This window comes from Aspergillus caelatus, assembly GCF_009193585.1.
Source record: "Aspergillus caelatus strain CBS 763.97 unplaced genomic scaffold BDV27scaffold_61, whole genome shotgun sequence".
Taxonomy (NCBI): Eukaryota; Fungi; Ascomycota; class Eurotiomycetes; order Eurotiales; family Aspergillaceae; genus Aspergillus; species Aspergillus caelatus.
The window spans coordinates 64,207-83,152 of NW_022475324.1; the positions used below are offsets into that span (position 1 = coordinate 64,207).

Below are 18,946 nucleotides of genomic sequence, written 5' to 3' on the forward strand. Positions count from 1 at the left end.
TTTGGGGGACTTTTTTTTTTTTTTTTTCAGAAATAGCCCCGTCTCTAGTCAGTGGATTTATGGTTAATTGGGCCGTGTGTACTGTATATATATGATCAAGAATACAATGCCAATAAATGAGACCGGGGAATATGTTTCTCTTTTGCTTATACTTATGTGCCTCCACTCGTTTCGAACACATATACAAGTATCAATACATTATACCGTCATCAACATGCTGGCGTTCTTGTACCAGGTCAACAGCGGGTTCTCACCGCTTCTCGTCTCAGTGTCTTCGATGTATGCCCAGCGGCGGACAAAGTCTTCGTGGCTCATGACCTGGGTTAACTTCCCAGTAGTGGCCCGGTAAAGGTCCTCGACGACGTTAAAGTCTGTAGGGAAGAAGATATCAAAGTACCCCTGATGCACCTGTTGCGCGAAGTCTCATTAGTAATTTATTCTTCGCAATATACTTATAGGATATAAGAGCTAAGAAAGACGTACAAACGGAGTGGATACTGGCACAGTCCGGCGCTTGTACCGGGTCTGCACGACGGGCGCATTGATACCCGGAACGGCATCCGGAAGACTACTGAAATCACTAGCGACGAGCCGGTGTCCCGGGAAATAAGTGTCCAGGATGTCGAAGAATTGCATAAGTCGTGTGGGGATGTATTCGGGGAGAGTGAAAGGACGCTGGAAGGGGATGGACTTGCGTAGACCGCGGGTGAGCCTGGGGCCCAAAGGACTAGGATATTCGCGGCGCGCAGCAGCTTGTCGCACACGGAGGAACCGCGAGGCCACGGGGTCTAACTGCGCATTGTAGTATTCGTGGAATTCGCCGTCGGCGTCGATGAGCACTCCGCCCTGCTGGGGGAGTTCCGTCGCGGTGTCGTAGCGGATTGCATCGTGAGAGAAGTTATCGATGACCTCGAGGGCAAGGAAGAAGCATGGGGAGTGCACGTATGTATCCCAATCGAAGATGGACTTGTTGATGATCTCGACGTGGTCTAGATGGCCTGCGGCGTTGATCGAGTCCATCAGGTTCTTCATCTGGAGGCCTGCGAGGTTGGACGAGATCTCGATGATCTTGAACTTGGTGCGCTGGTAGACTTCATAATCTGTGTCGCGAATAAAATCCAATATGTTGATCATCATCGTTCCGTTTCCGGCGCCCATCTCGTATATTATCAGATCGTGGTAGGGGTACAGTGTCAATTTGTAGTTCGATACCAAGTACCGGGCGATCGTCTCTCCGTAGTAGGGACGGAAAAGTTCCGTGGGTGTATGCCACAGCTGGCGAGCTATATCTGGTTGTGTCTCATCTAAGCGGTCCTCAAATTCTGTATACCGGTCCCCTAACATCCGATGGAACGCTGGCCCGTCCTCGATGTTATTGAAATCGAATGGTTCGCCGGGACTGAAGATAGTCGCGTGCTTTGAGAAGTAACCATAGTGGGGGTTATATAGACTATCTAGAGTGAGGTTAGAAAGAATATGAGTAGCAGTACTAAGCGTTAGCGGTGCACTGGTGAAAACATACCGTCAATGAATTCTCTAGTCAACATCTTCACCTGTCGCGGCCGTTCGCGCCGATGACGCAGGTCTTTGGCCGTAACAAGCGGGAATTCCTTCAACTCCTCTTCAATATCTTTGGGGTAGTCGCCCCGTTTATTCCAATTCATGCCATCATCGACATTCTTCCGCCTGGCTGCCGAACGTCGCGTGAGAAATGGACGGCATTGTTGACGTGGTGTGGATAATTGAATGCACTGCGGCCTGCGGCCTGCGAGGGCAGATAAGGACCGAAGTGACTGACAGGCAGGATGCCGGAACAGCTGCCGGAACAGCTGACTGAGGACTGGGGAGTCCATGGGCAGATAAATTGACAGCAGTGGAGAGTCGCAAGTTGCGTTGCGAGAGCAAGACGGAGAGAAACGACGACCTGCAACTGCTTAAACGTCGGGTGTGGCCCGAGCGTTTTCTCCGGCGTCCCTCCCGCGCGACCTTCAATCTAATTGCGTAACTTTTCTTCCTCGCGGTCATTGAAGAAAGGTTTACTCTATTCCCAAATATGAATGACCATTGTCGTGTCTACATAGGCACAGCCTTCATAGCTGGAGCCCTCTTGACGCTGGGATTCAAGGATCTTCTCTATCCGGAGCTAGAACACCGCCTCCGAGAATATCGAGCTCGACGTCATGATCAGTCTACAAGTGACATACAGGATCTTCCCGCAGATATTCTTGCAGCTAGGCCCGGGCCTCCTGTGATAGTGGAGGGGATCGAGGGCTGTATAGGAAATACTCCCTTATTCCGAATCAAGTCCTTGTCTGACGCTACGGGGTGTGAGATACTGGGGAAGGCTGAAGTATGTATTTCTTACTACCACTTTTTCATTTGATGTTCGTTCCATGTTGCCACATAGAACGCTCGCTGACCTGGAGCTAGTTTTTGAATGGAGCTGGCCAAAGCTCCAAAGACCGTGTCGCACTGAGCATGATCGAACTTGTATGTTCTGTTATCCGGTTACTTTTAAATTGTCCTAATGTTTGTCTAGGCTGAGGAACGAGAAATCTTGACACCCCATTCCGGGGATACAATTTACGAGGGCACTTCCGGTTCAACTGGGATATCGTTGGCCACTCTAGCCCGCGCAAAGGGCTATCTGGCTCATATGTGAGTAACATTGTCTATATACTTCTCACCTCTAACCCTCTGTATCTTGAACTAATGATAACATAGCTGTATGCCATCTGATCAAGCCATTGAGAAATCAAACCTGCTTCTCAAACTTGGCGCAATTGTGGATCGTGTCCCGCCTGCTCCCATTGTGGAAAAGGAAAATTTTGTCAATCGAGCACGAGCCCTCGCCAATGTTCATACAGCTACTTCTACTACAAAGTCAAACTTGGAACCTCTGATGCCCGATCCTCCAGAGTTTTCCGGACCCAAAGCAGGGAGAGGCTTCTTTGCAGATCAATTTGAGAACGAAGCGAACTGGAGAGCGCATTTCAACGGCACAGGCCCCGAGATCTATGCTCAATGCAATGGAAGACTTGATGCGTTCGTCGCAGGAGCTGGGACCGGAGGCACAATTTCTGGTGTAGCACTCTTCCTAAAGCCGCGAATTCCTCACTTAAGTGTTGTGCTTGCCGATCCACAGGGCAGTGGGCTTTATAACAGAGTCCGCTATGGCGTAATGTTCGATTTAAAAGAGAGAGAAGGTACTAGAAGACGGCGACAAGTTGACACTATTGTCGAGGGTATTGGAATCAACCGCGTGACAGCCAATTTTGAAGCAGGAAAGGAGCTGGTTGATGATGCTGTAAGAGTGACAGATGCTCAGGCCTTAGCAATGGCCAGGTGGCTGGTAGAAAAGGATGGCATCTTCATCGGAAGCAGTAGTGCTGTTAATTGTAGGTGTTTTTTTGTCTCCTTTCCGTACACTTCGGAATACTGATTTTTGCTCTAGGCTTTGCAGCGGTCAAGACGGCAATGAAACTTGGCCCGGGCCATAGAATCGTCACAGTCCTATCTGATTCTGGCTCCAGGCATCTTTCAAGATTCTGGGCTAGAGCCGGGGATGTCGGCGGGGCGGTAGACACAAAACTGGAGGACGTTTTGAACGCAAAGGATGACCAATAAAGGTCCGTCTATTGTACACTATATTATGTGCGATACAGGACTTATCACCGAGCGACTGTGGAGCCTGAAGCACGCTTAGCACAGCCTCTTTGAAGGCGCTACTCGGGGGATTTTCTGACCTTCTGTGGCCGGTAATACTCGGTCTTATGCAGGGCAGCCGCTAGCATGCTTCACTTGTTGGGTTTCAGCTGCAGGTTGGCTTGCCCCACGACGTTCGAGACTGCAGGAAAACTATCCGAGTCGACTGATTCGCCTTTATACTATTTAATGAGTGACTTCCTAAGTAGGGTGTCGTGGAGCAGCCTGACGGATCTTGTGGCCCGGATCCTCGCCGCTCCTGTTGATAGGCTGTGTTGTGGCTCGGAAAATTGGTCATCGGGTCCATCTAATCGCTAATTCATGCTGAAAGATGCCGCAGTCCCATCCTGTTGTTCGGTGTTCCAAACATCATCACCCACCCAGAGTCTCAAAAGCTCAAATTCGATCTCCGCGATACATCGCCCAGGCAACCTTGCGCGGACTGCATGCCATGTAAGGCCGCGTTGGTCCTTGAGGTCATGGAGAGTCTCTCGCTCCGTACTCGACCAAGGCTTGGACAGTGGAGGTGGGTTCGCCCGGCGCTCATGCCAGTGTAAGTGATTCCATTGGACAAGTTGCGCCAGCTTTTTCCACGGTAAATGGTCTGTAATCTCCTTCCATTTTTTCCCCTGTACTTGTCTCAAAAATACAATCAGCCTCGCTTCATCTGGTGTAATAGTCGTTCTGGCACGCTTGCTTGGGCTAGTAGAATCATGGGATTTGGATTGACACTCAATCGGTGTGATTTTTGGGTCCTGTGTAACGTCGGGCGAGATGCCATGAATTTTAGTACCGCTCTTGGTTACAAGGTGCGTACCCAAAGCCACATTGTTAAAGGTGGTTTCTGGTTGATTTGTTGCTTCCGAATTATTGCGCTCGTCTTCCGCGGGGTTGAGCGAAGTCTGGCGCAGTCGAGAGACACGATCGTCTCGCAAAGGAGACACCTTGCAATCATCAACCACGCCCTTCGTATGACTCGGAGTATCCGGTCCGAGTCGTTTCCCTCTAATTTTTAGGGCCCCTTTCGGCGTAGGCGACGGCTGATAGTTTTCCTGTAAGGGGTCGTCGGATTCATTTCCATCCGGTGTCTGTGCGAAAGACCAGTCGCACATAATCGGACTAGATTGAGGCTTCCACTTGCGCTCGCTGATTTCACATTTCTTTGCGGATCTCCTTTTCGTAACGTCGGTATTACGCCTGGACTTCCCGGGCAGTGCCCAGATAGAGCCTGCTCCGGGCGGAGATGCGGACCGTACGACATTGAAAGGAACCGTTGGTCGTGATCTGCTCAATGGAGGCGTAGAGAATTCGCCACTAATTTCAGGGACGCGCCACACTGAATCCACTGCCTCTATAGAGCTGTGTTTCTGCAGGATTTGGGATTGGGTGGATGTCTCCGCCGTAGGTTTGGCTTTTTCCGTAACGGGCTCGTCTGTATCCATCAGGCTTTTTCGCCGAATGGGGTCGTCTGGGCCGTGTTGGACACTTAGTGCTGTATCCAACAAAGAATCCACACTCAACCTATCTTCGTCGATATCCGACTCGGCGATCGAGGCCTCACTTTCTCTGCTCTCCCAAAGTCCATCGAGGTCTGGCCCGGGTTGAGTCTGCGTTGCTGCTTGTGTGTGTTGAAGATAGGTGTTATCATCTTCCAGAAGGTTACCACAAGCCCCTGTCTCCGAATATTGAGAGATATTGTGCACAGTAGCTGCATCATCCAGTGCGGATTCTTCCGTCTCAAACAGCCAACGGCCCTTTGCGCCAGTATCGTTCTCATCTTCCATCCCCTGGATATGTCCATTATTCACTACTATCTTTCCGGTTTGTAAATCAATCTCATCTCCCACGTCCGTAAAGTCTTTGCCGTATTTTTCGAAAATTCCCTCGAAGATCGATTTGAGGCGTTCATCGTTTTGAGCGCGCGCTTCTTGTAGGTCTATATCACCTGGCTCATCATCTGCGCCGGTAGCAAAGGATAATCGAGGTCTCTTGAGGGGTCTCTCCATCATCATGCTGTTCGTATAGAAGCACGTTTTGGGTGTGAAACGCGATAGAAGAATAAAGGATTAGCTGCGGCCTCTATGAGGTTATAGAGAGAAGGACGGGTAGGACGATCGACACGTTACTCTACTGCAAGAGAGAAAATTAGTGATTTGGAAAGATACACATTGCAATGCAGACGGACAGTGTCATAGGATTACATACCGATTCATGAGAAGATGCGGCAAGAATTATTGTCTTCCTGGTATAAACAGAGTAACTGGAAAACAATGTGGTGTTAGGAAATAGCTAGCTACCTAGATTCCAAACTTGAGACAATGCTACGGCTAGAAAGTGTTTATGTTAATTGAATGATAGCGCATCCTACAAAATTAAATTGACCATATGTCGAGGCTTCAGCCTTTGCGGGCGGACACCAAAACACGCGCCGTTGGCACGGGATCGCCGCATGACGTCTCTCCGCGAACGGATTCCCCTGCCGCACATCATTCCCAATTCTATCAAGCAAACAATCAAACATCGCTTGCCTTGATAACCTTTCTTGTCTCCATAATGAATGGAAGGGCATCTTCAATCGACTACCAACATGCACTGCCAAAAATGCCGAACTCAGTTGAAGCTGGATGGCTCTCTGGAGTCGCTCAATCCAGCTGCCTTCGATCTGCTTACCAGTATAGTCCCATTTGATTTGCATAGTTTGGATTTCTTTATACAGCATAACTAATCTATTCAGGCTCTACAGGTAAAACTCTACCGGAGCAAGGGTCTGCCTCCAGAAATTCGTTTCCTCAAGAAAGACGAGACCTGTACGACCGTGTGTCCAAGAAAGTTACGTCTCCAGTTTATCGAAGATCCATTCCTGCTCCGCGCCAAGTTGGCAGTAACCAGAACAACCCTCCTAGGCTGGGACGAGGAGACAGTGGGAACATGTCCTTCGTTATGCTTACGGAGTCTCAAGTTGGGCCACCGCATGCGACAAGTGGTGTTAATGGCGACAACACTCCGAAAGGCAAACGACCCCTCAATACTCAAAATGCTGAACGTGAAACGGACGATGGGTCATTTGCGGACCAAGTTGAGCGAACGAGCCGCCTCTTTGAAATCATCTCTTCTCGCTCTGATATTGATCATCCAATCTGCACCGAATGCACGGAAATGCTTGTGGACGGGCTCCAGAAACGAATGGTAGATGCCACGAAGGAGCGAGATGCTTACATCTCATTTTTACGGAACCTAAATTCATCTGTCCCAACGGCTGAGGAACTTGAAGCGGCTGAAAAGTCCCTCAAAGAAACGTTAGAGGCAGAGGAGGCTGCGTTCGCAGAACTTGTAGCGCTGGAACAGGAAAAAGCAGCCTTGGATGAAGAGATAGCTGACCTTGAAGAGGAGGCTCGTCAATTAGACCTGGAAGAGGAAATGTTTTGGCGCGACCGCAACACCTTTTCTCTAACATTAGCCGATTTTCAAAATGAGCGGGATGCTCTTAATATGAGATACGACCATGACTCGCGGCAGCTTGAAAGGCTACAGAGGACTAATGTTTATAACGATGCTTTCTGCATTGGCCATGACGGATACTTTGGCACTATAAATGGCTTGCGACTTGGGCGCCTTACAAACCCATCCGTAGATTGGCCGGAGATTAACGCAGCTTGGGGCCAGACAGCTTTATTGCTGGCCACCATCGCGGATAAATTGGGCTTTGAATTTCAGGGGTACCAACTCAAGCCAATGGGATCGATGTCTAAAATTGAGAAAATCGAACATCCACGGGGATCACCAGCACAGTCCACCATCGCTGGGGGTAGCGCGACTCCGTCGGCACCGCCCAAGATTACCACTCTTGACTTATTCTCCTCTGGCGACTTGCCACTCAACCTTCCTTGGCTTCACCGCCGGTTCGATGCAGGAATGGTGGCTTTCTTGGAGTGTCTACGTCAGCTTGGGGAGTTTGTGGAGAACAAGCCAGCTCCAATGCCCTTGAATCGACGAGGCCATACCGGAATTACCGCTCCGGGCTTGAAGCTTCCATATGCCATCAAACGAGATAAAATCGGAGATGCGAGTATCAAATTGGGCTTTCACAATAATGACGAGACTTGGACTCGTGCTTGCAAATACACATTGACCTGTTGCAAGTTCTTGTTGGCCCATGCAAGCAATGTTGCCAGCGCTGGCTCTAATACTTCTGCTGACATTGCAGCCGCAGCTGTTGCAGCTGGTGAGCAAGCTAGGCTTGCAACAGCTGGCCCTGCAAACAAATAAGACTGTAATACAAAAGATGCAAAGGCGGTTCAACCATAGAGAACACGCGACTAACCTATCCTTCTCAACCAGCACTAGCGTCATGCTATCACTGCGGGCAGCTAATGGCCCTTATTCCGGCGACCCGTATAGTGGACAGATTTGGATAAGACGGCCCTCTTTCAGTGTCCATTTCAGAAATAAAGTCGATGAATACTTCTAAGGCAAAGTGACTACAGGGCTCGGCCTTAATCGCGGGCTAATTGTATACTTGTCTCCTTGAAACCATACAGAATACTCGACGTTTCATCGCCCCTGCATCGGACTCATGCCGCTCTGCTTAAACCGGCGGATCATTAGCGCTATCATGAAGTACTTTTGTCCTTATGCCCAACTATCGTTATGGATGTAAGATATGGTCGGGCCATGACATCACTATTACTATCATGCGAATACCAGGAAGGGAGAGAGAAAAAAAGGAATAAGGTGTCAAACTAGAGAAGGAAGAGTGGAGGAGACAAGAAATCACAGGCATCTGGCAGAATTTGTCTTGTGACAACAACAGGACTTACCCTGACGCCACTAGACAGAATAAAGATAGCGGGAGATCATCATTTTGTCGCTCCTTCAAAAGCGACGACGTGACCTCCCGCTGTTTCGCATGACAAGAAACACGGGCTGAGGTTATCCAGATTCGTCTCTGCGCACACCGATTCTTAGCCTCTTTCGCGCTATCTAGCACAGAAACCCTCGACTTAGCTATGTCAACGCACTTGGGGCAACAGACACACGGAAGAGAATCTATACGGAACAGGGATGCTCATGTAATGACAACAAAGAACACTAAGGATGCAACCACCTCAAGACGGACTCAGCAGATCCATGGCGCTGGGACTGTCGATGTTGTACCGACGGTTGCGTGGATCCTACACGTCGACCAGGAATGTTTCGGCCCGCTCCCGGGCACACGGCGCACGAGGAAGAATCTTACTACGTACCTTGCCTCTTTGTTTCTTTGTTCTCCCTGAGTCTTTTTTTCCTTTTCTTTTACTTAAGAAGAATTATAAATAAAAAAAGAAAAGAAAAGAAAACCCCCAGACAAGTGTATGCCCAATGGAAATGCTGGCAATCGAAATCCCCCCCTCTAACGCTATTGGTGTCTCTAAAGAAGCAATAGGTCATAATATCTCCGCGAGCCACAGTTACAGGAAACTTGGACTCGGCGTGACAGGAAGGAGGTCACAGAATCAACGTAACTGTCAGGCTTCCTTGTTATTTCTGTTGTTTCTTGGCCCTTACGTCTTAGTTGGGCTATACTTGGGGCGTACTTTAGCATACATTGATTAGTACTTTTAGAATAAAAGACGGAGGAAAGAAAAAAAAAAAAAAAAAAGAACGAAAGAAAGAAAGAAAAAAAGAATTCAGTCTTTAGTACGGTTTTGTATGATGTTAGATACAGCTTAGTCGAGTCAGGTTAGTACTCACACCCCGATCCTTAATCCACTGCTCTATAGTTGCGTCGCGGGAGGATTTCGTTCACTAAACAGAATCTATGTTCGCAACCTCTGGCAGTGATAGTTGGATCACATATACATTAGGATTGTAGGACACTATTATTATTACATATCCTTTCTGTAGACCTTGTACCCTGGTCATGATTGTCTGATATCAACACTATGACAGATGAATTAGCACCGGCGCTTAACAAAGCCTATACATCCATCTGATAGTGAGAGGCCACGCCTCCTTCCCCCTTCCATATGTAGCATGCTACACAGCAGGGCAATAGTTTTGAGTCTGAAACTAAAGGAATGGTGCTATCTATCTTTATAGAGGTTCATAGTGAAGCAAAAGGGGAACAACGTATCATATGTAGTGTTCGCGTGGATGTCTCTTCCACCATGAAGAGTCTCGAGCAATAAACTATGGCTTGAGAGCCTGGAGCAAACCTGTACCTCCAAGCCATACTAAACGGTAGCTTCTCGTGAACTTCCTCCGCTTCTTGCCGTTAAGATCCACATGTCTATACTAAGGCAGGCAGAGGGAGGACTACCATTAGGTCTGATGTGAGCTAAGGTTTATGAAAACTATTCTATGTCAGCTGAAGCTATCTTTTTTTTTTTTTTTGCCCTCACTCCTTACTTTATTTGCCCTATCAGCCTTACTTTGGTTTTTCTATAGTTTCAAAAAATCTGCAGCAGAATCACCGGGACCTTAGGTTCTTGATCTATTAAAAATTGTGTATCGATGTACCCTAGATACCAACAATACTATGCAACGACCAGGTAGATGCGTCCATCTGGATTTGGATAGAGTAGATGCTGGTCACTGTACGTTATATTATAGACTAGTAAGTATAAAAGTCTTGCGCACGTTGACCATTGGACAATATGGATAGCCCGGTATACGTACTATGTCTGAATGAGTAATAGGATAACACAGCCACTCTGACAGAAAAAAAAAAAAAAAAAAAAAGAAAGAAAGAAAGAAAAGAGATACCGTGACCTGTTAAGTTTCCTCATTTTCTTTTTAAAATCGTTCGATACAATTTCCTAAGACTTGTCGTTACTACATCGATATTTTAGTGAAGACGAACACCGAGAGCGTCAACAACCCAATTTAGAGTAGGAAAAGGACTATTTCCAGTATGACCCTTGAATCATGTGCATACCTATGTCCTCTAGTCCGTTTCAATATTCTTTAACATACCTAAACAATAGAAATGCCGCACTGCTCAAGGCAACTACTACCAAACTAGCCTGTGGGAATGCTGATTCACGTGGTCTCCATCCATCGACAGTGGGATCGACCATCCCTCGCTGGATGCTGATGCTATTTATTGTCAGGTGAGTGATGGTCTCAGCACCTAGGTTAGAGGAGACACAAACACACAAGAGAGATAATCTTTCTCTTTCTCTCTTTCTCTCCCTTCCTCGGGTACGCGTTTTCTTCCCCATGTGATCTGTCAGACATGATGAACAACCAATTGGCGGAGGATGACGAAGGTCATAAACTTTGGAAATCTTGAGCCCCAACGGGCGCCACATCCTATCGCACTGTGATCATTGCACATGGTGGGATAATTCGCGAATATGTCCGGAAGATTCGACAGGCTTGTTCGTTGCGTTTCATACTGAGGGGATTATGAGCGGCAAAAGTACCAAAGGTACAGCACTAAAAGTTCAAAGCGTGCGCTGAGTCCCTTCCGGTAGAGGCGATGCATTTGATATGGGGTATGCTATCCACATTTACCTGTTTCATGCCGCGCCCACAGGGAAATCGTACCAAGTATTAGCTGCTCATTGGCCTGTAGGCACGACCTGTCGTCTATACATAGTACGGGCCGCAGGATCTACTTGGGGACAGCGTGGTCGACCGTTTTCTCGTAGCCTTAAACAGGAGAAGTGAAATATGCAGCTAGACATCAGAGGGGTAATTGACCGAAGAGTCGAGTAGAGTTCTGAATAGCATTCTTTTCCACCCAAAACGGTTTCACCATATGTAGAAAATGCAGAGGATTCGACAAGAATTTCTAGCGAAACTTTATAGCAAACGGATTGTCCATGTGTCAGTAATGTTGATTAATTACTACATATATTGTGAACTTGTTTTCTGGTTTTTTTTTTTTTTTTTTCCTTCGCTCTCTTTGATTACTTTTTGCTGAACTAATTCAAATCATAGCCCGACGAATATGCTATTCCGGGCCGACGTTCCTTGTACTTGACAGTTCGACTATCTCTAGCGCATCTGTCAGTAAAAACCAAACTTGCGACTACTCCTAATTCGAAAAATTTAATATACAACAATAATGGGGCCGTTATACTCTAACCTGATAGGGACGTTTAAGACTCCATCGCTAGGAGACTTTTGGTGGACATTTGGAGCTCAGGCCCCAGCCTATGGCCCGAACTTTGCCACACCGTCTCGAGCGTTTTTCCCACTTTAGGGCTCAAATAGATTAAATGGATTTATTTTCGTTTACTTGAAGGATGGGAAAGCCAAGTAGGTGGGAAGAAGAAAGAGAATAATGAAAGAAATGGAATAAGGTACCAGCCACATTTTTTAAGTCGTTACGGGGATTCTGATAGTAGATTTTATGTACTTGTACTTGTTCTTTTCTGTATTTGTCTTTTTCTTTTGTTCTTACTTCCATAATGACGACGTTAGAATGTCCGATTCTAATAGTAGAACAAAACACCGTTCCAAGAACAATACCTGAAAGCCTCGGAGGCAAAAAAGAAAAGAATACTAAAGCCGATCCCTGTCCACCTCGCACATCTCGGACAATGTTCAAGGCTAAAGAAGGGTCTAACCTTGGTGATCTGACAACCGACAATGATCCTCGAATGTTGCACCTGCAGAAGATAGCGTATGCAGACAAAGTGATCACTTTTACAGTGGTAATTGTTTTTACATGTTAGCATTTCACTGCAGTAATTCCTCCTTAAATGTTTTCTTTTTCTTTTCTTTCTTTTCTTTTTATTTGTCTGAAGATCTTGTTCCTTATTTTGTTTTATTTATTTTTTTTTTTAAAATTCTCTTCTGTCGCCCTGCAAAAAGGATATGGAAGAACACCTTTCCATAAAGCCCGGCATGGTCTTTTGTTCTCTTTGTCCTGAAAACCAGTGTGAGTGGGTATTGTTGGTTATTATTAATTATTTTTTTTTCTCAACTACCCTCTACTTCTCAGAACGTTGCTATAATAGGCAAGTTGATGTCAATCATGCCTCCTTGTAGATTAAAAATACTTCTTTCACAACCTACATACATGTATGTATGTTTCGTCGACAACTGAACTGTAATTAGCATGCTGATGGTATTACCATTGAGATAACCCACATAAGGCATTGTTGATTCTAGGTTTATTCCAAATCCTCTGCCATTTGTTTCATTCTTTTATTCTTTCATTCTTTCTCCCCCCTTTTTTATTCCTCCTTTGGCGTCTTTGTCTCAAATCCGTTATATTCAAAGGTGGTAAAACCTGGGAGAACCTCCCAGGGATGGTGCTTAGCTCCTTAGACTTTGGTACTATGGATATCGTTAGCGGAAGCACAGACCGAGGTGGGCAGTACTTACATGTACATGCAGTGGTCAGAACGTGACAAAAGTACACGGACCCAAGCAGTTATTCCTCAATTGGCTCGGGGAAGCAGGGATCGAGCCTCCCGCCAGTCGGTCCTAGCAGCAAGTCGCCGCAAAGGGCAGGCGGCCCTGCCAGTCAGCAGCAGTGCTTTTGATTAGTTGGAAGCGCTAACCCTCAGGGAGGTTTAGCTGCTCCGTATCCGAGCGGGCGAACCACTTCGGTTGCCCCGTTGGACCGGAAGTCCTACCGTACTATGTAAAAGTAAAGTATCTCTTTGTATGTATTGGGGGGGTGGGAAGAGAGCTTCGGTATGGCCATTGTTATCTAGGTTTCGTTTGGATATTTTATTTCTTGATACTCCCGTGATGCCTGGATGACTGCTGACTTGATTTCCACTTTCATGATTTGTTGGCAGGATATGGTTGGAAGGTTAAGAAGAAAGATTCAGGAGAGTGTAGTCTGCGAGAGGAGAAAAATTGCAAAAAGACCAGCGAAATGAGAGGAGAGCCAAGTCCTTGGAACCAATTGTTACGGCGTATAACATACTTAGACACATGCATACTCGATTATTATTATTATTATTATTATTCTCACTTCCTCGACATCGTTGTTCTGTTCTGACACTCGACGGTTTTTATCCTATTATTTTCTGTGCAATTTTCATATTATTAATTTTTCTCTCTCTCTTAATCACGGCTAACTTTAGTTAACTATGTATGTACGTACGGTCACTGACCGAACTACTTACTACTAACATACACTACATCATCGTCCCCCATTATCATTATAATTATTACCAATTCCCACTTCCCCAAGCCTTGACTCCGTTGGACCACCTTTTTTCGATCTTGTTATTGCGGCTGCTTTGACCACCCGTCAACCAACTACGACTTTCTACTGCTTTCGCACTTACGCCTCTCCTATCTACCTCTTTTTTTTTTTTCGCTTTTTTCTTTTTTCCTTATTCTATTTCTGTAACTACATAAGACTTTCTTATTTCTTCACCTCCAGTACTCTTTCCGGTCCCTATCTGCTGTCCTTCTCCACACTTTCATCGTTTCAGCTCGTCCTCGACTTCCCGACATCTGCTGAGATAGTTAATTCTCACCTCGATACGGCGCAAGATTATGAGTGACAGTGTTTTCTGAAGATCTGCTCACAATGGATGGCTCCATGCCTCCGTCATCCGCTATTTCTCCCATTTCTCCCTCGCCATCCACTTCCTCATCCATCTTTCGCCCCCGCAGATCCGACGACTGGCACGAGTACCGTCCGATCATCGAACAACTCTATCGTGACAATCAATTAAAACTCAGAGATGTTAAGAGAATCATGGAGCGTGATTATAAGTTTCATGCATCGTACTGACCTCCCATTTCCTTTTCTCTCTCACCCTGTTCCCCCTATCCCCCTCCCATTAGTGCTAGTCCCCTCCTACCTCTATTGTCATTTTTGAATCCTGGATTTACTCTATGTATACCCCCCAAGGACTTTTGGAACCTGTGGATGTATTTGGAAAATTGATACACAGTGTTCCTGTTTGCCGTTGTTGCTCCCGTCAATTCGATTTTCTTTTCTTTTTCTAAAGCTCCTGTTTGTCTTGCGCCTTGTTTTCTTGTTTTCTTTTTCTTCGACAGCCGAATCGGAACAATTTAAAAACACCCCTAACGCATAAGCTTCGCAGAGAAAAACAATACAAAGACCGGCTGGCAGCCTGGCATGTTCGGAAGAATATAAAAGCCAAAGAAGTTCATGTGATGATCCGAAAACAACAAAAACGAGCTGCCCGCGGAAAGCAAACTGGCTTTCGAGTCGCCGGTCAAGAAGTGGATTCGAAACGTATCGCTCGTTTCGTCCGTAGATACGGTACTCACTGGGATAACAAAGGTCGCGCCGAGTCTCAGTCCCAATCTCCACCTCAACTTCAACCTCAGTCTCAACCCGAAACCCAACCGCAGACCCATCGGTCAAGCCCAGAGCCTGGTAGGTTGCTTCTATGTGATCAGATATTTGTTGTATCAGCTGTTTATACAAAACCAGATACTCCATCTGATATGAGTTGCTATACTCCCGAGCCCGATGCTAGAGATAGAAGCTCGACTTTGTCTCCCCGGCCAGAGACGATGTCACCTCGCAGTGAGATGACCCCATCCTCTTCGGTAGCCTGTACAACTCACGGAAGCTTCACCGAGCACTATGAGTTTTGGCTTGAAAAAACACAGAAGAAAAAAACTTTGGTTAATCAAAACGCAGGTCACGACAAGCTCAAGATAGAACAGACTCCTGCTTCAGAGATTGATGATAGCCAATCTTTGCCGACGACAACTTATAGCCCCAACTTACCAAACGACACACCCAAAACCACGGATGATGTGTCGTGGAAGGATCTTGATTCCTTTCAGAATCGTCTTCTCGCTCTTCACGATACTCTTGAGGCCTCAATGGCCGGATTTATATACCCTAATGAAGATGAAAACCGCACACCCCTTTTATGAGCGGCACGGATTATCTAGAGACGAAGAGTGAGGATCTGCCGAGCCTCTGGGTTCATTCTTAGATGTTGTCAACTCGACTCCCCTGATTCCCCCCACCTTTATTATTCCCCGCAGCCACTTCATCGTTAAGCACTGAACGGTCTTGACTCTGTAACACTTCATCGCCCCAATCCCTTCTAAGCGTTTGAGCCCGTTTTTCTTTTCTTTAATTTTCTTTTTTTCCCTTTTCTTTCCTTTGCTGTTCGGACTTTAACTATATAGAGCATCTATGGCTTGATTTAACCGGGAAACGTCTGATGTAGGTTATGGTATTCCCATGAATGAAAAGAAATCAAGGTGTACGGGATTCCATGGCGAGAAAAATTGCGGTTCTGTGATGATGTACCTGCCATGCCTGTCCAAATGTCCTTTTTACTACCATCCCTACGCAGTATCGTTAAGTACCTTTCACAGCATATCGTTAAGGATCATTAAGTTACTGCAGCTAACCTACCACGGTCTCGGAAGGACGTCAAATTAGCCTACAACATAAGTGGAATTCTGCTGCGGCGAACCTCCATTGCAAGGACGATTTCGGCTTACGATACATTAATCGATCAAGTATCTCTCACCGTGACCCTCTCGTGCTGTGCATTGCAGCAGAAACACACCATAACCCTTTCTGTTATTCTCCACAACCCTGTCACTTTGGATTTACTCCGTACAACAGCGGCCCGGACCGTGCCGCCCTTAGCAGCTCCACGACATCACACCCATCCGGCATACAAAGGAGAACTTACACACGAAACAAAAAGTCGCTAACTTCGAGAGAGACTAACTAATTGGCTTCACAATGTACAAAGGCTCATGCGAGGCTTTCAGAAGGCAACCACTCCTAGTGTTACCATATTGCGCAACCCCCATGGGTGGAATCCAAGTTTGAGGCTATCAAGTATACTCCGAGATAACGACAGACACCGCATAGGATGCACAGTCTACGCTAGATGAAGCACAAGAGAGCGAGCGACACTTCCTACCCTGCCAGGTACGCGTGGTTTCCTGCAGGACTAGCCGTCAGTCGACCCCTCATCCAGAGATGTCAATGAGATCAAATGAAGTAGGAGGAATCAAACGAAAAACACTCAGCGGATACCACGCCAGCGTCAACCCCAGTGGAGAAGAGCCACGTCGGACAGAGGACCAGGCAAGCATCAGCGCCTCCCTGGTCCGCTCAGGCCTCTCAACACGGGCAGGAAATTGAAATGAAAAATTTGTTGGACCCTAAATTCTTTGAATTTTGTCGTCAATCATTTTGAATAACATCTGGCATGACTATAATACTACTGCGTAACAAGGCTACACTTACGACTTGATTGCCAGTTAACACAAACATTTGCCCCAATGACAGATGCTAAGAGGAACTGACTAATAGCACCAGCCAGCAGACCAGGCCGGAAATAATATCCGCATCTGAATCAAATAAACAGCCATCCAGTTACACCGAGACAACAAGGAATGGGGCCGGATCCCACTTCCTTCCCCGATTGGACTACTGGCACTCGGCTTCCCTGTCTCGAGCATAGTCCGCCACAGTTCGTTCAGCTGTAGATCAAAGCGCCAGAGCCGGTGGTTTCAGGTCCCAACGTCACTTCTGACTGGATTGTCGATCTTTATATAAATTAACCCCCGGAATCCCCCGTACTTTGTTACTGGTACCTTCGGCCCCCAGGAAAATAGCAAACATACCTAATATCAGAAGAGAATCCTTACAACCCCACGCGTAACGAACACCCCTCCAATTTCCCAATTTTTTTCAAGATCCCAGATCATAAAGATAAATTCCCAACAAACCAGTAAAAGAAAAAAGACATGAAAAAAAAAAAAAAAGCGCTCCCCCCAATCCTGACGCTAGATATCGGGCATCAAAACCCACCACCAGAAAATGCAAACTTCAGAGACTAACTAGCATGATGTAATCCAATCACCACAAATCCCGTTTCCGGAGTGATCGTCCGGAAAGAGCGATCCTAAGGTCACAAGGGTAAATAAATACCCAGATTCCTAGTCGTTTCCATGCATATCATACAATACTATCCGTATCAGTACTTTTGACCGCGTTCTAAAAGGGGAAATATGAGCAGCTTCCGCCTACTAGTAATAAACTCACTGCCACTGCCACTGCCACTGCCACTTAACTTTATATCTCCATCTTTCACACATGGTAGCTCTGTCATTCGCCTTACTTTTGCCACCGAGTTCTTATCAATTGCATCAGTGGCATTTCTGTCCTGAGGAGGAGGGGGGTGGAGTATGTGTGAAGTTCCCCGTAGCCGTTGACGTAGTGCTAGACTGCTAGTATACTGTGTACACAATACTTGATCTATATGCGCTATTATTTTTTTCCTTCTCTATGATATGCAGATACTGTACCGTACCTATCTAGGAGAATTAGAGTTAATTAATATATAAGGTAAATTTGAACCCTTATATAAAGTAAATCTTCTTGCCGAACAACAAAAGTATGTACGTACATACCTCATCAGTTCATCCCATACAGCGATCAACATGAGTCCTCCCTGAAGAATATCTTAAATCGACACATATATTTAACTATAGCACTATCACCGGCCAAGCTAATTAGCAGTAGAATTATTTTACGATTAAAATTACACACATACGTACATACGTTGCGTACCTCCCCACAACCCCCAAATACAACCGGTAAGCTAATGAATATCTTTTGGCCGCCACTGATCTTATCTAATTGAGGCAAATGGAGTCTGAACAGAGGATATCGATATTCAAATATCGCTTGGGTAAATGGTGTAGTTACACTGCAGGGTAGTGGACGGGTTGTTTTGCCGGATGGAGAATAGAGTTGGGTGATGGATGAACGGTGGTTCTTTTACGCTTTGATCTTTAGTTTCTACGGGCTAAAATCGATAAGGAACTTGAGTCGTGGAGATTTCCGGTATTGGTTAGTCTAGAGGATCATGAGTCGGTTTTACTTTGGAATTTTTTTGTTTCGTTGTTTCATTGTTGGTTTACATAGGCATTGTCCTGTACTTACTTCGTGTGAAGATGTGTGTGGCTTTGATCAACCGGTAAAATCTTGTCCATGATAACAAGAAGGAAAAAATTGGTAATCTGTACACGGTATAAAATGATAAATAATATAAATAGTCATCTGGCCGCTGAAACCGTGGAACGTGAGAATAAACGCGAGAAAGAAAAAGAGAAACATGAAACATGCAAACGAATCCGTATACCTCTAAGCACCCAAACGCTTGAATATCCAGTAGTGAAGTAGTCATGAGGTCCCGCCCATTAGTAGTAAGATCCATGTTGCAAGGGAGTCAACCCGACATGACCTCCTGCTCATGGACTAATGATAGAAGTAAAAAAAAAAAAAAAAAAAGAAAGACATGGCATATCAAGT

General features: G+C 46.1%; 8 protein-coding genes across 8 annotated transcripts; 4 read left to right on the forward strand and 4 right to left on the reverse strand.

Annotated features, from left to right (window-relative positions):
- Positions 1 to 67: 67 nt before the first annotated feature.
- BDV27DRAFT_98883 (class I SAM-dependent methyltransferase) lies at positions 68 to 1,885 on the reverse strand. The gene is made up of 3 exons (XM_032078144.1): positions 1,523 to 1,885; positions 484 to 1,454; positions 68 to 408 (listed from the first exon to the last, which is right to left on the reverse strand). Exons 1-3 carry the CDS (start codon positions 1,851 to 1,853, stop codon positions 199 to 201), a joined length of 1,512 nt encoding a protein of 503 aa, XP_031928923.1. The 5' UTR covers positions 1,854 to 1,885; the 3' UTR covers positions 68 to 198.
- Positions 1,886 to 1,986: 101 nt separating this feature from the next.
- Positions 1,987 to 3,823, forward strand: BDV27DRAFT_98889 (putative cysteine synthase). Its single transcript, XM_032078145.1, has 5 exons — positions 1,987 to 2,350; positions 2,431 to 2,490; positions 2,540 to 2,658; positions 2,725 to 3,398; positions 3,455 to 3,823. Exons 1-5 carry the CDS (start codon positions 2,054 to 2,056, stop codon positions 3,625 to 3,627), a joined length of 1,323 nt encoding a protein of 440 aa, XP_031928924.1. The 5' UTR covers positions 1,987 to 2,053; the 3' UTR covers positions 3,628 to 3,823.
- Positions 3,732 to 6,003, reverse strand: BDV27DRAFT_98893 (Myb-like DNA-binding domain protein). The gene has a single exon (XM_032078146.1). It carries the CDS (start codon positions 5,715 to 5,717, stop codon positions 4,020 to 4,022), a length of 1,698 nt encoding a protein of 565 aa, XP_031928925.1. The 5' UTR covers positions 5,718 to 6,003; the 3' UTR covers positions 3,732 to 4,019.
- A 207-nt stretch (positions 6,004 to 6,210) lies between these two features.
- Positions 6,211 to 8,341, forward strand: BDV27DRAFT_98907 (beclin 1). Its single transcript, XM_032078148.1, has 2 exons — positions 6,211 to 6,377; positions 6,440 to 8,341. The coding sequence occupies exons 1-2, from the start codon at positions 6,263 to 6,265 to the stop codon at positions 7,969 to 7,971; spliced, it is 1,647 nt and encodes a 548-aa protein (XP_031928926.1). The 5' UTR covers positions 6,211 to 6,262; the 3' UTR covers positions 7,972 to 8,341.
- A 2,081-nt stretch (positions 8,342 to 10,422) lies between these two features.
- On the reverse strand, positions 10,423 to 11,474 carry BDV27DRAFT_126121 (uncharacterized protein). Its single transcript, XM_032066480.1, has one exon. The coding sequence runs from the start codon at positions 10,995 to 10,997 to the stop codon at positions 10,641 to 10,643; it is 357 nt and encodes a 118-aa protein (XP_031928927.1). The 5' UTR covers positions 10,998 to 11,474; the 3' UTR covers positions 10,423 to 10,640.
- An 856-nt stretch (positions 11,475 to 12,330) lies between these two features.
- Positions 12,331 to 12,875, forward strand: BDV27DRAFT_126126 (uncharacterized protein). The gene has a single exon (XM_032066481.1). It carries the CDS (start codon positions 12,365 to 12,367, stop codon positions 12,533 to 12,535), a length of 171 nt encoding a protein of 56 aa, XP_031928928.1. The 5' UTR covers positions 12,331 to 12,364; the 3' UTR covers positions 12,536 to 12,875.
- A 1,721-nt stretch (positions 12,876 to 14,596) lies between these two features.
- On the forward strand, positions 14,597 to 15,686 carry BDV27DRAFT_98979 (uncharacterized protein). Its single transcript, XM_032078150.1, has 2 exons — positions 14,597 to 15,016; positions 15,074 to 15,686. Exons 1-2 carry the CDS (start codon positions 14,791 to 14,793, stop codon positions 15,526 to 15,528), a joined length of 681 nt encoding a protein of 226 aa, XP_031928929.1. The 5' UTR covers positions 14,597 to 14,790; the 3' UTR covers positions 15,529 to 15,686.
- A 2,364-nt stretch (positions 15,687 to 18,050) lies between these two features.
- Positions 18,051 to 18,924, reverse strand: BDV27DRAFT_126134 (uncharacterized protein). The gene is made up of 2 exons (XM_032066482.1): positions 18,296 to 18,924; positions 18,051 to 18,228 (listed from the first exon to the last, which is right to left on the reverse strand). Exon 1 carries the CDS (start codon positions 18,849 to 18,851, stop codon positions 18,552 to 18,554), a length of 300 nt encoding a protein of 99 aa, XP_031928930.1. The 5' UTR covers positions 18,852 to 18,924; the 3' UTR covers positions 18,051 to 18,228; positions 18,296 to 18,551.
- Positions 18,925 to 18,946: the final 22 nt, after the last annotated feature.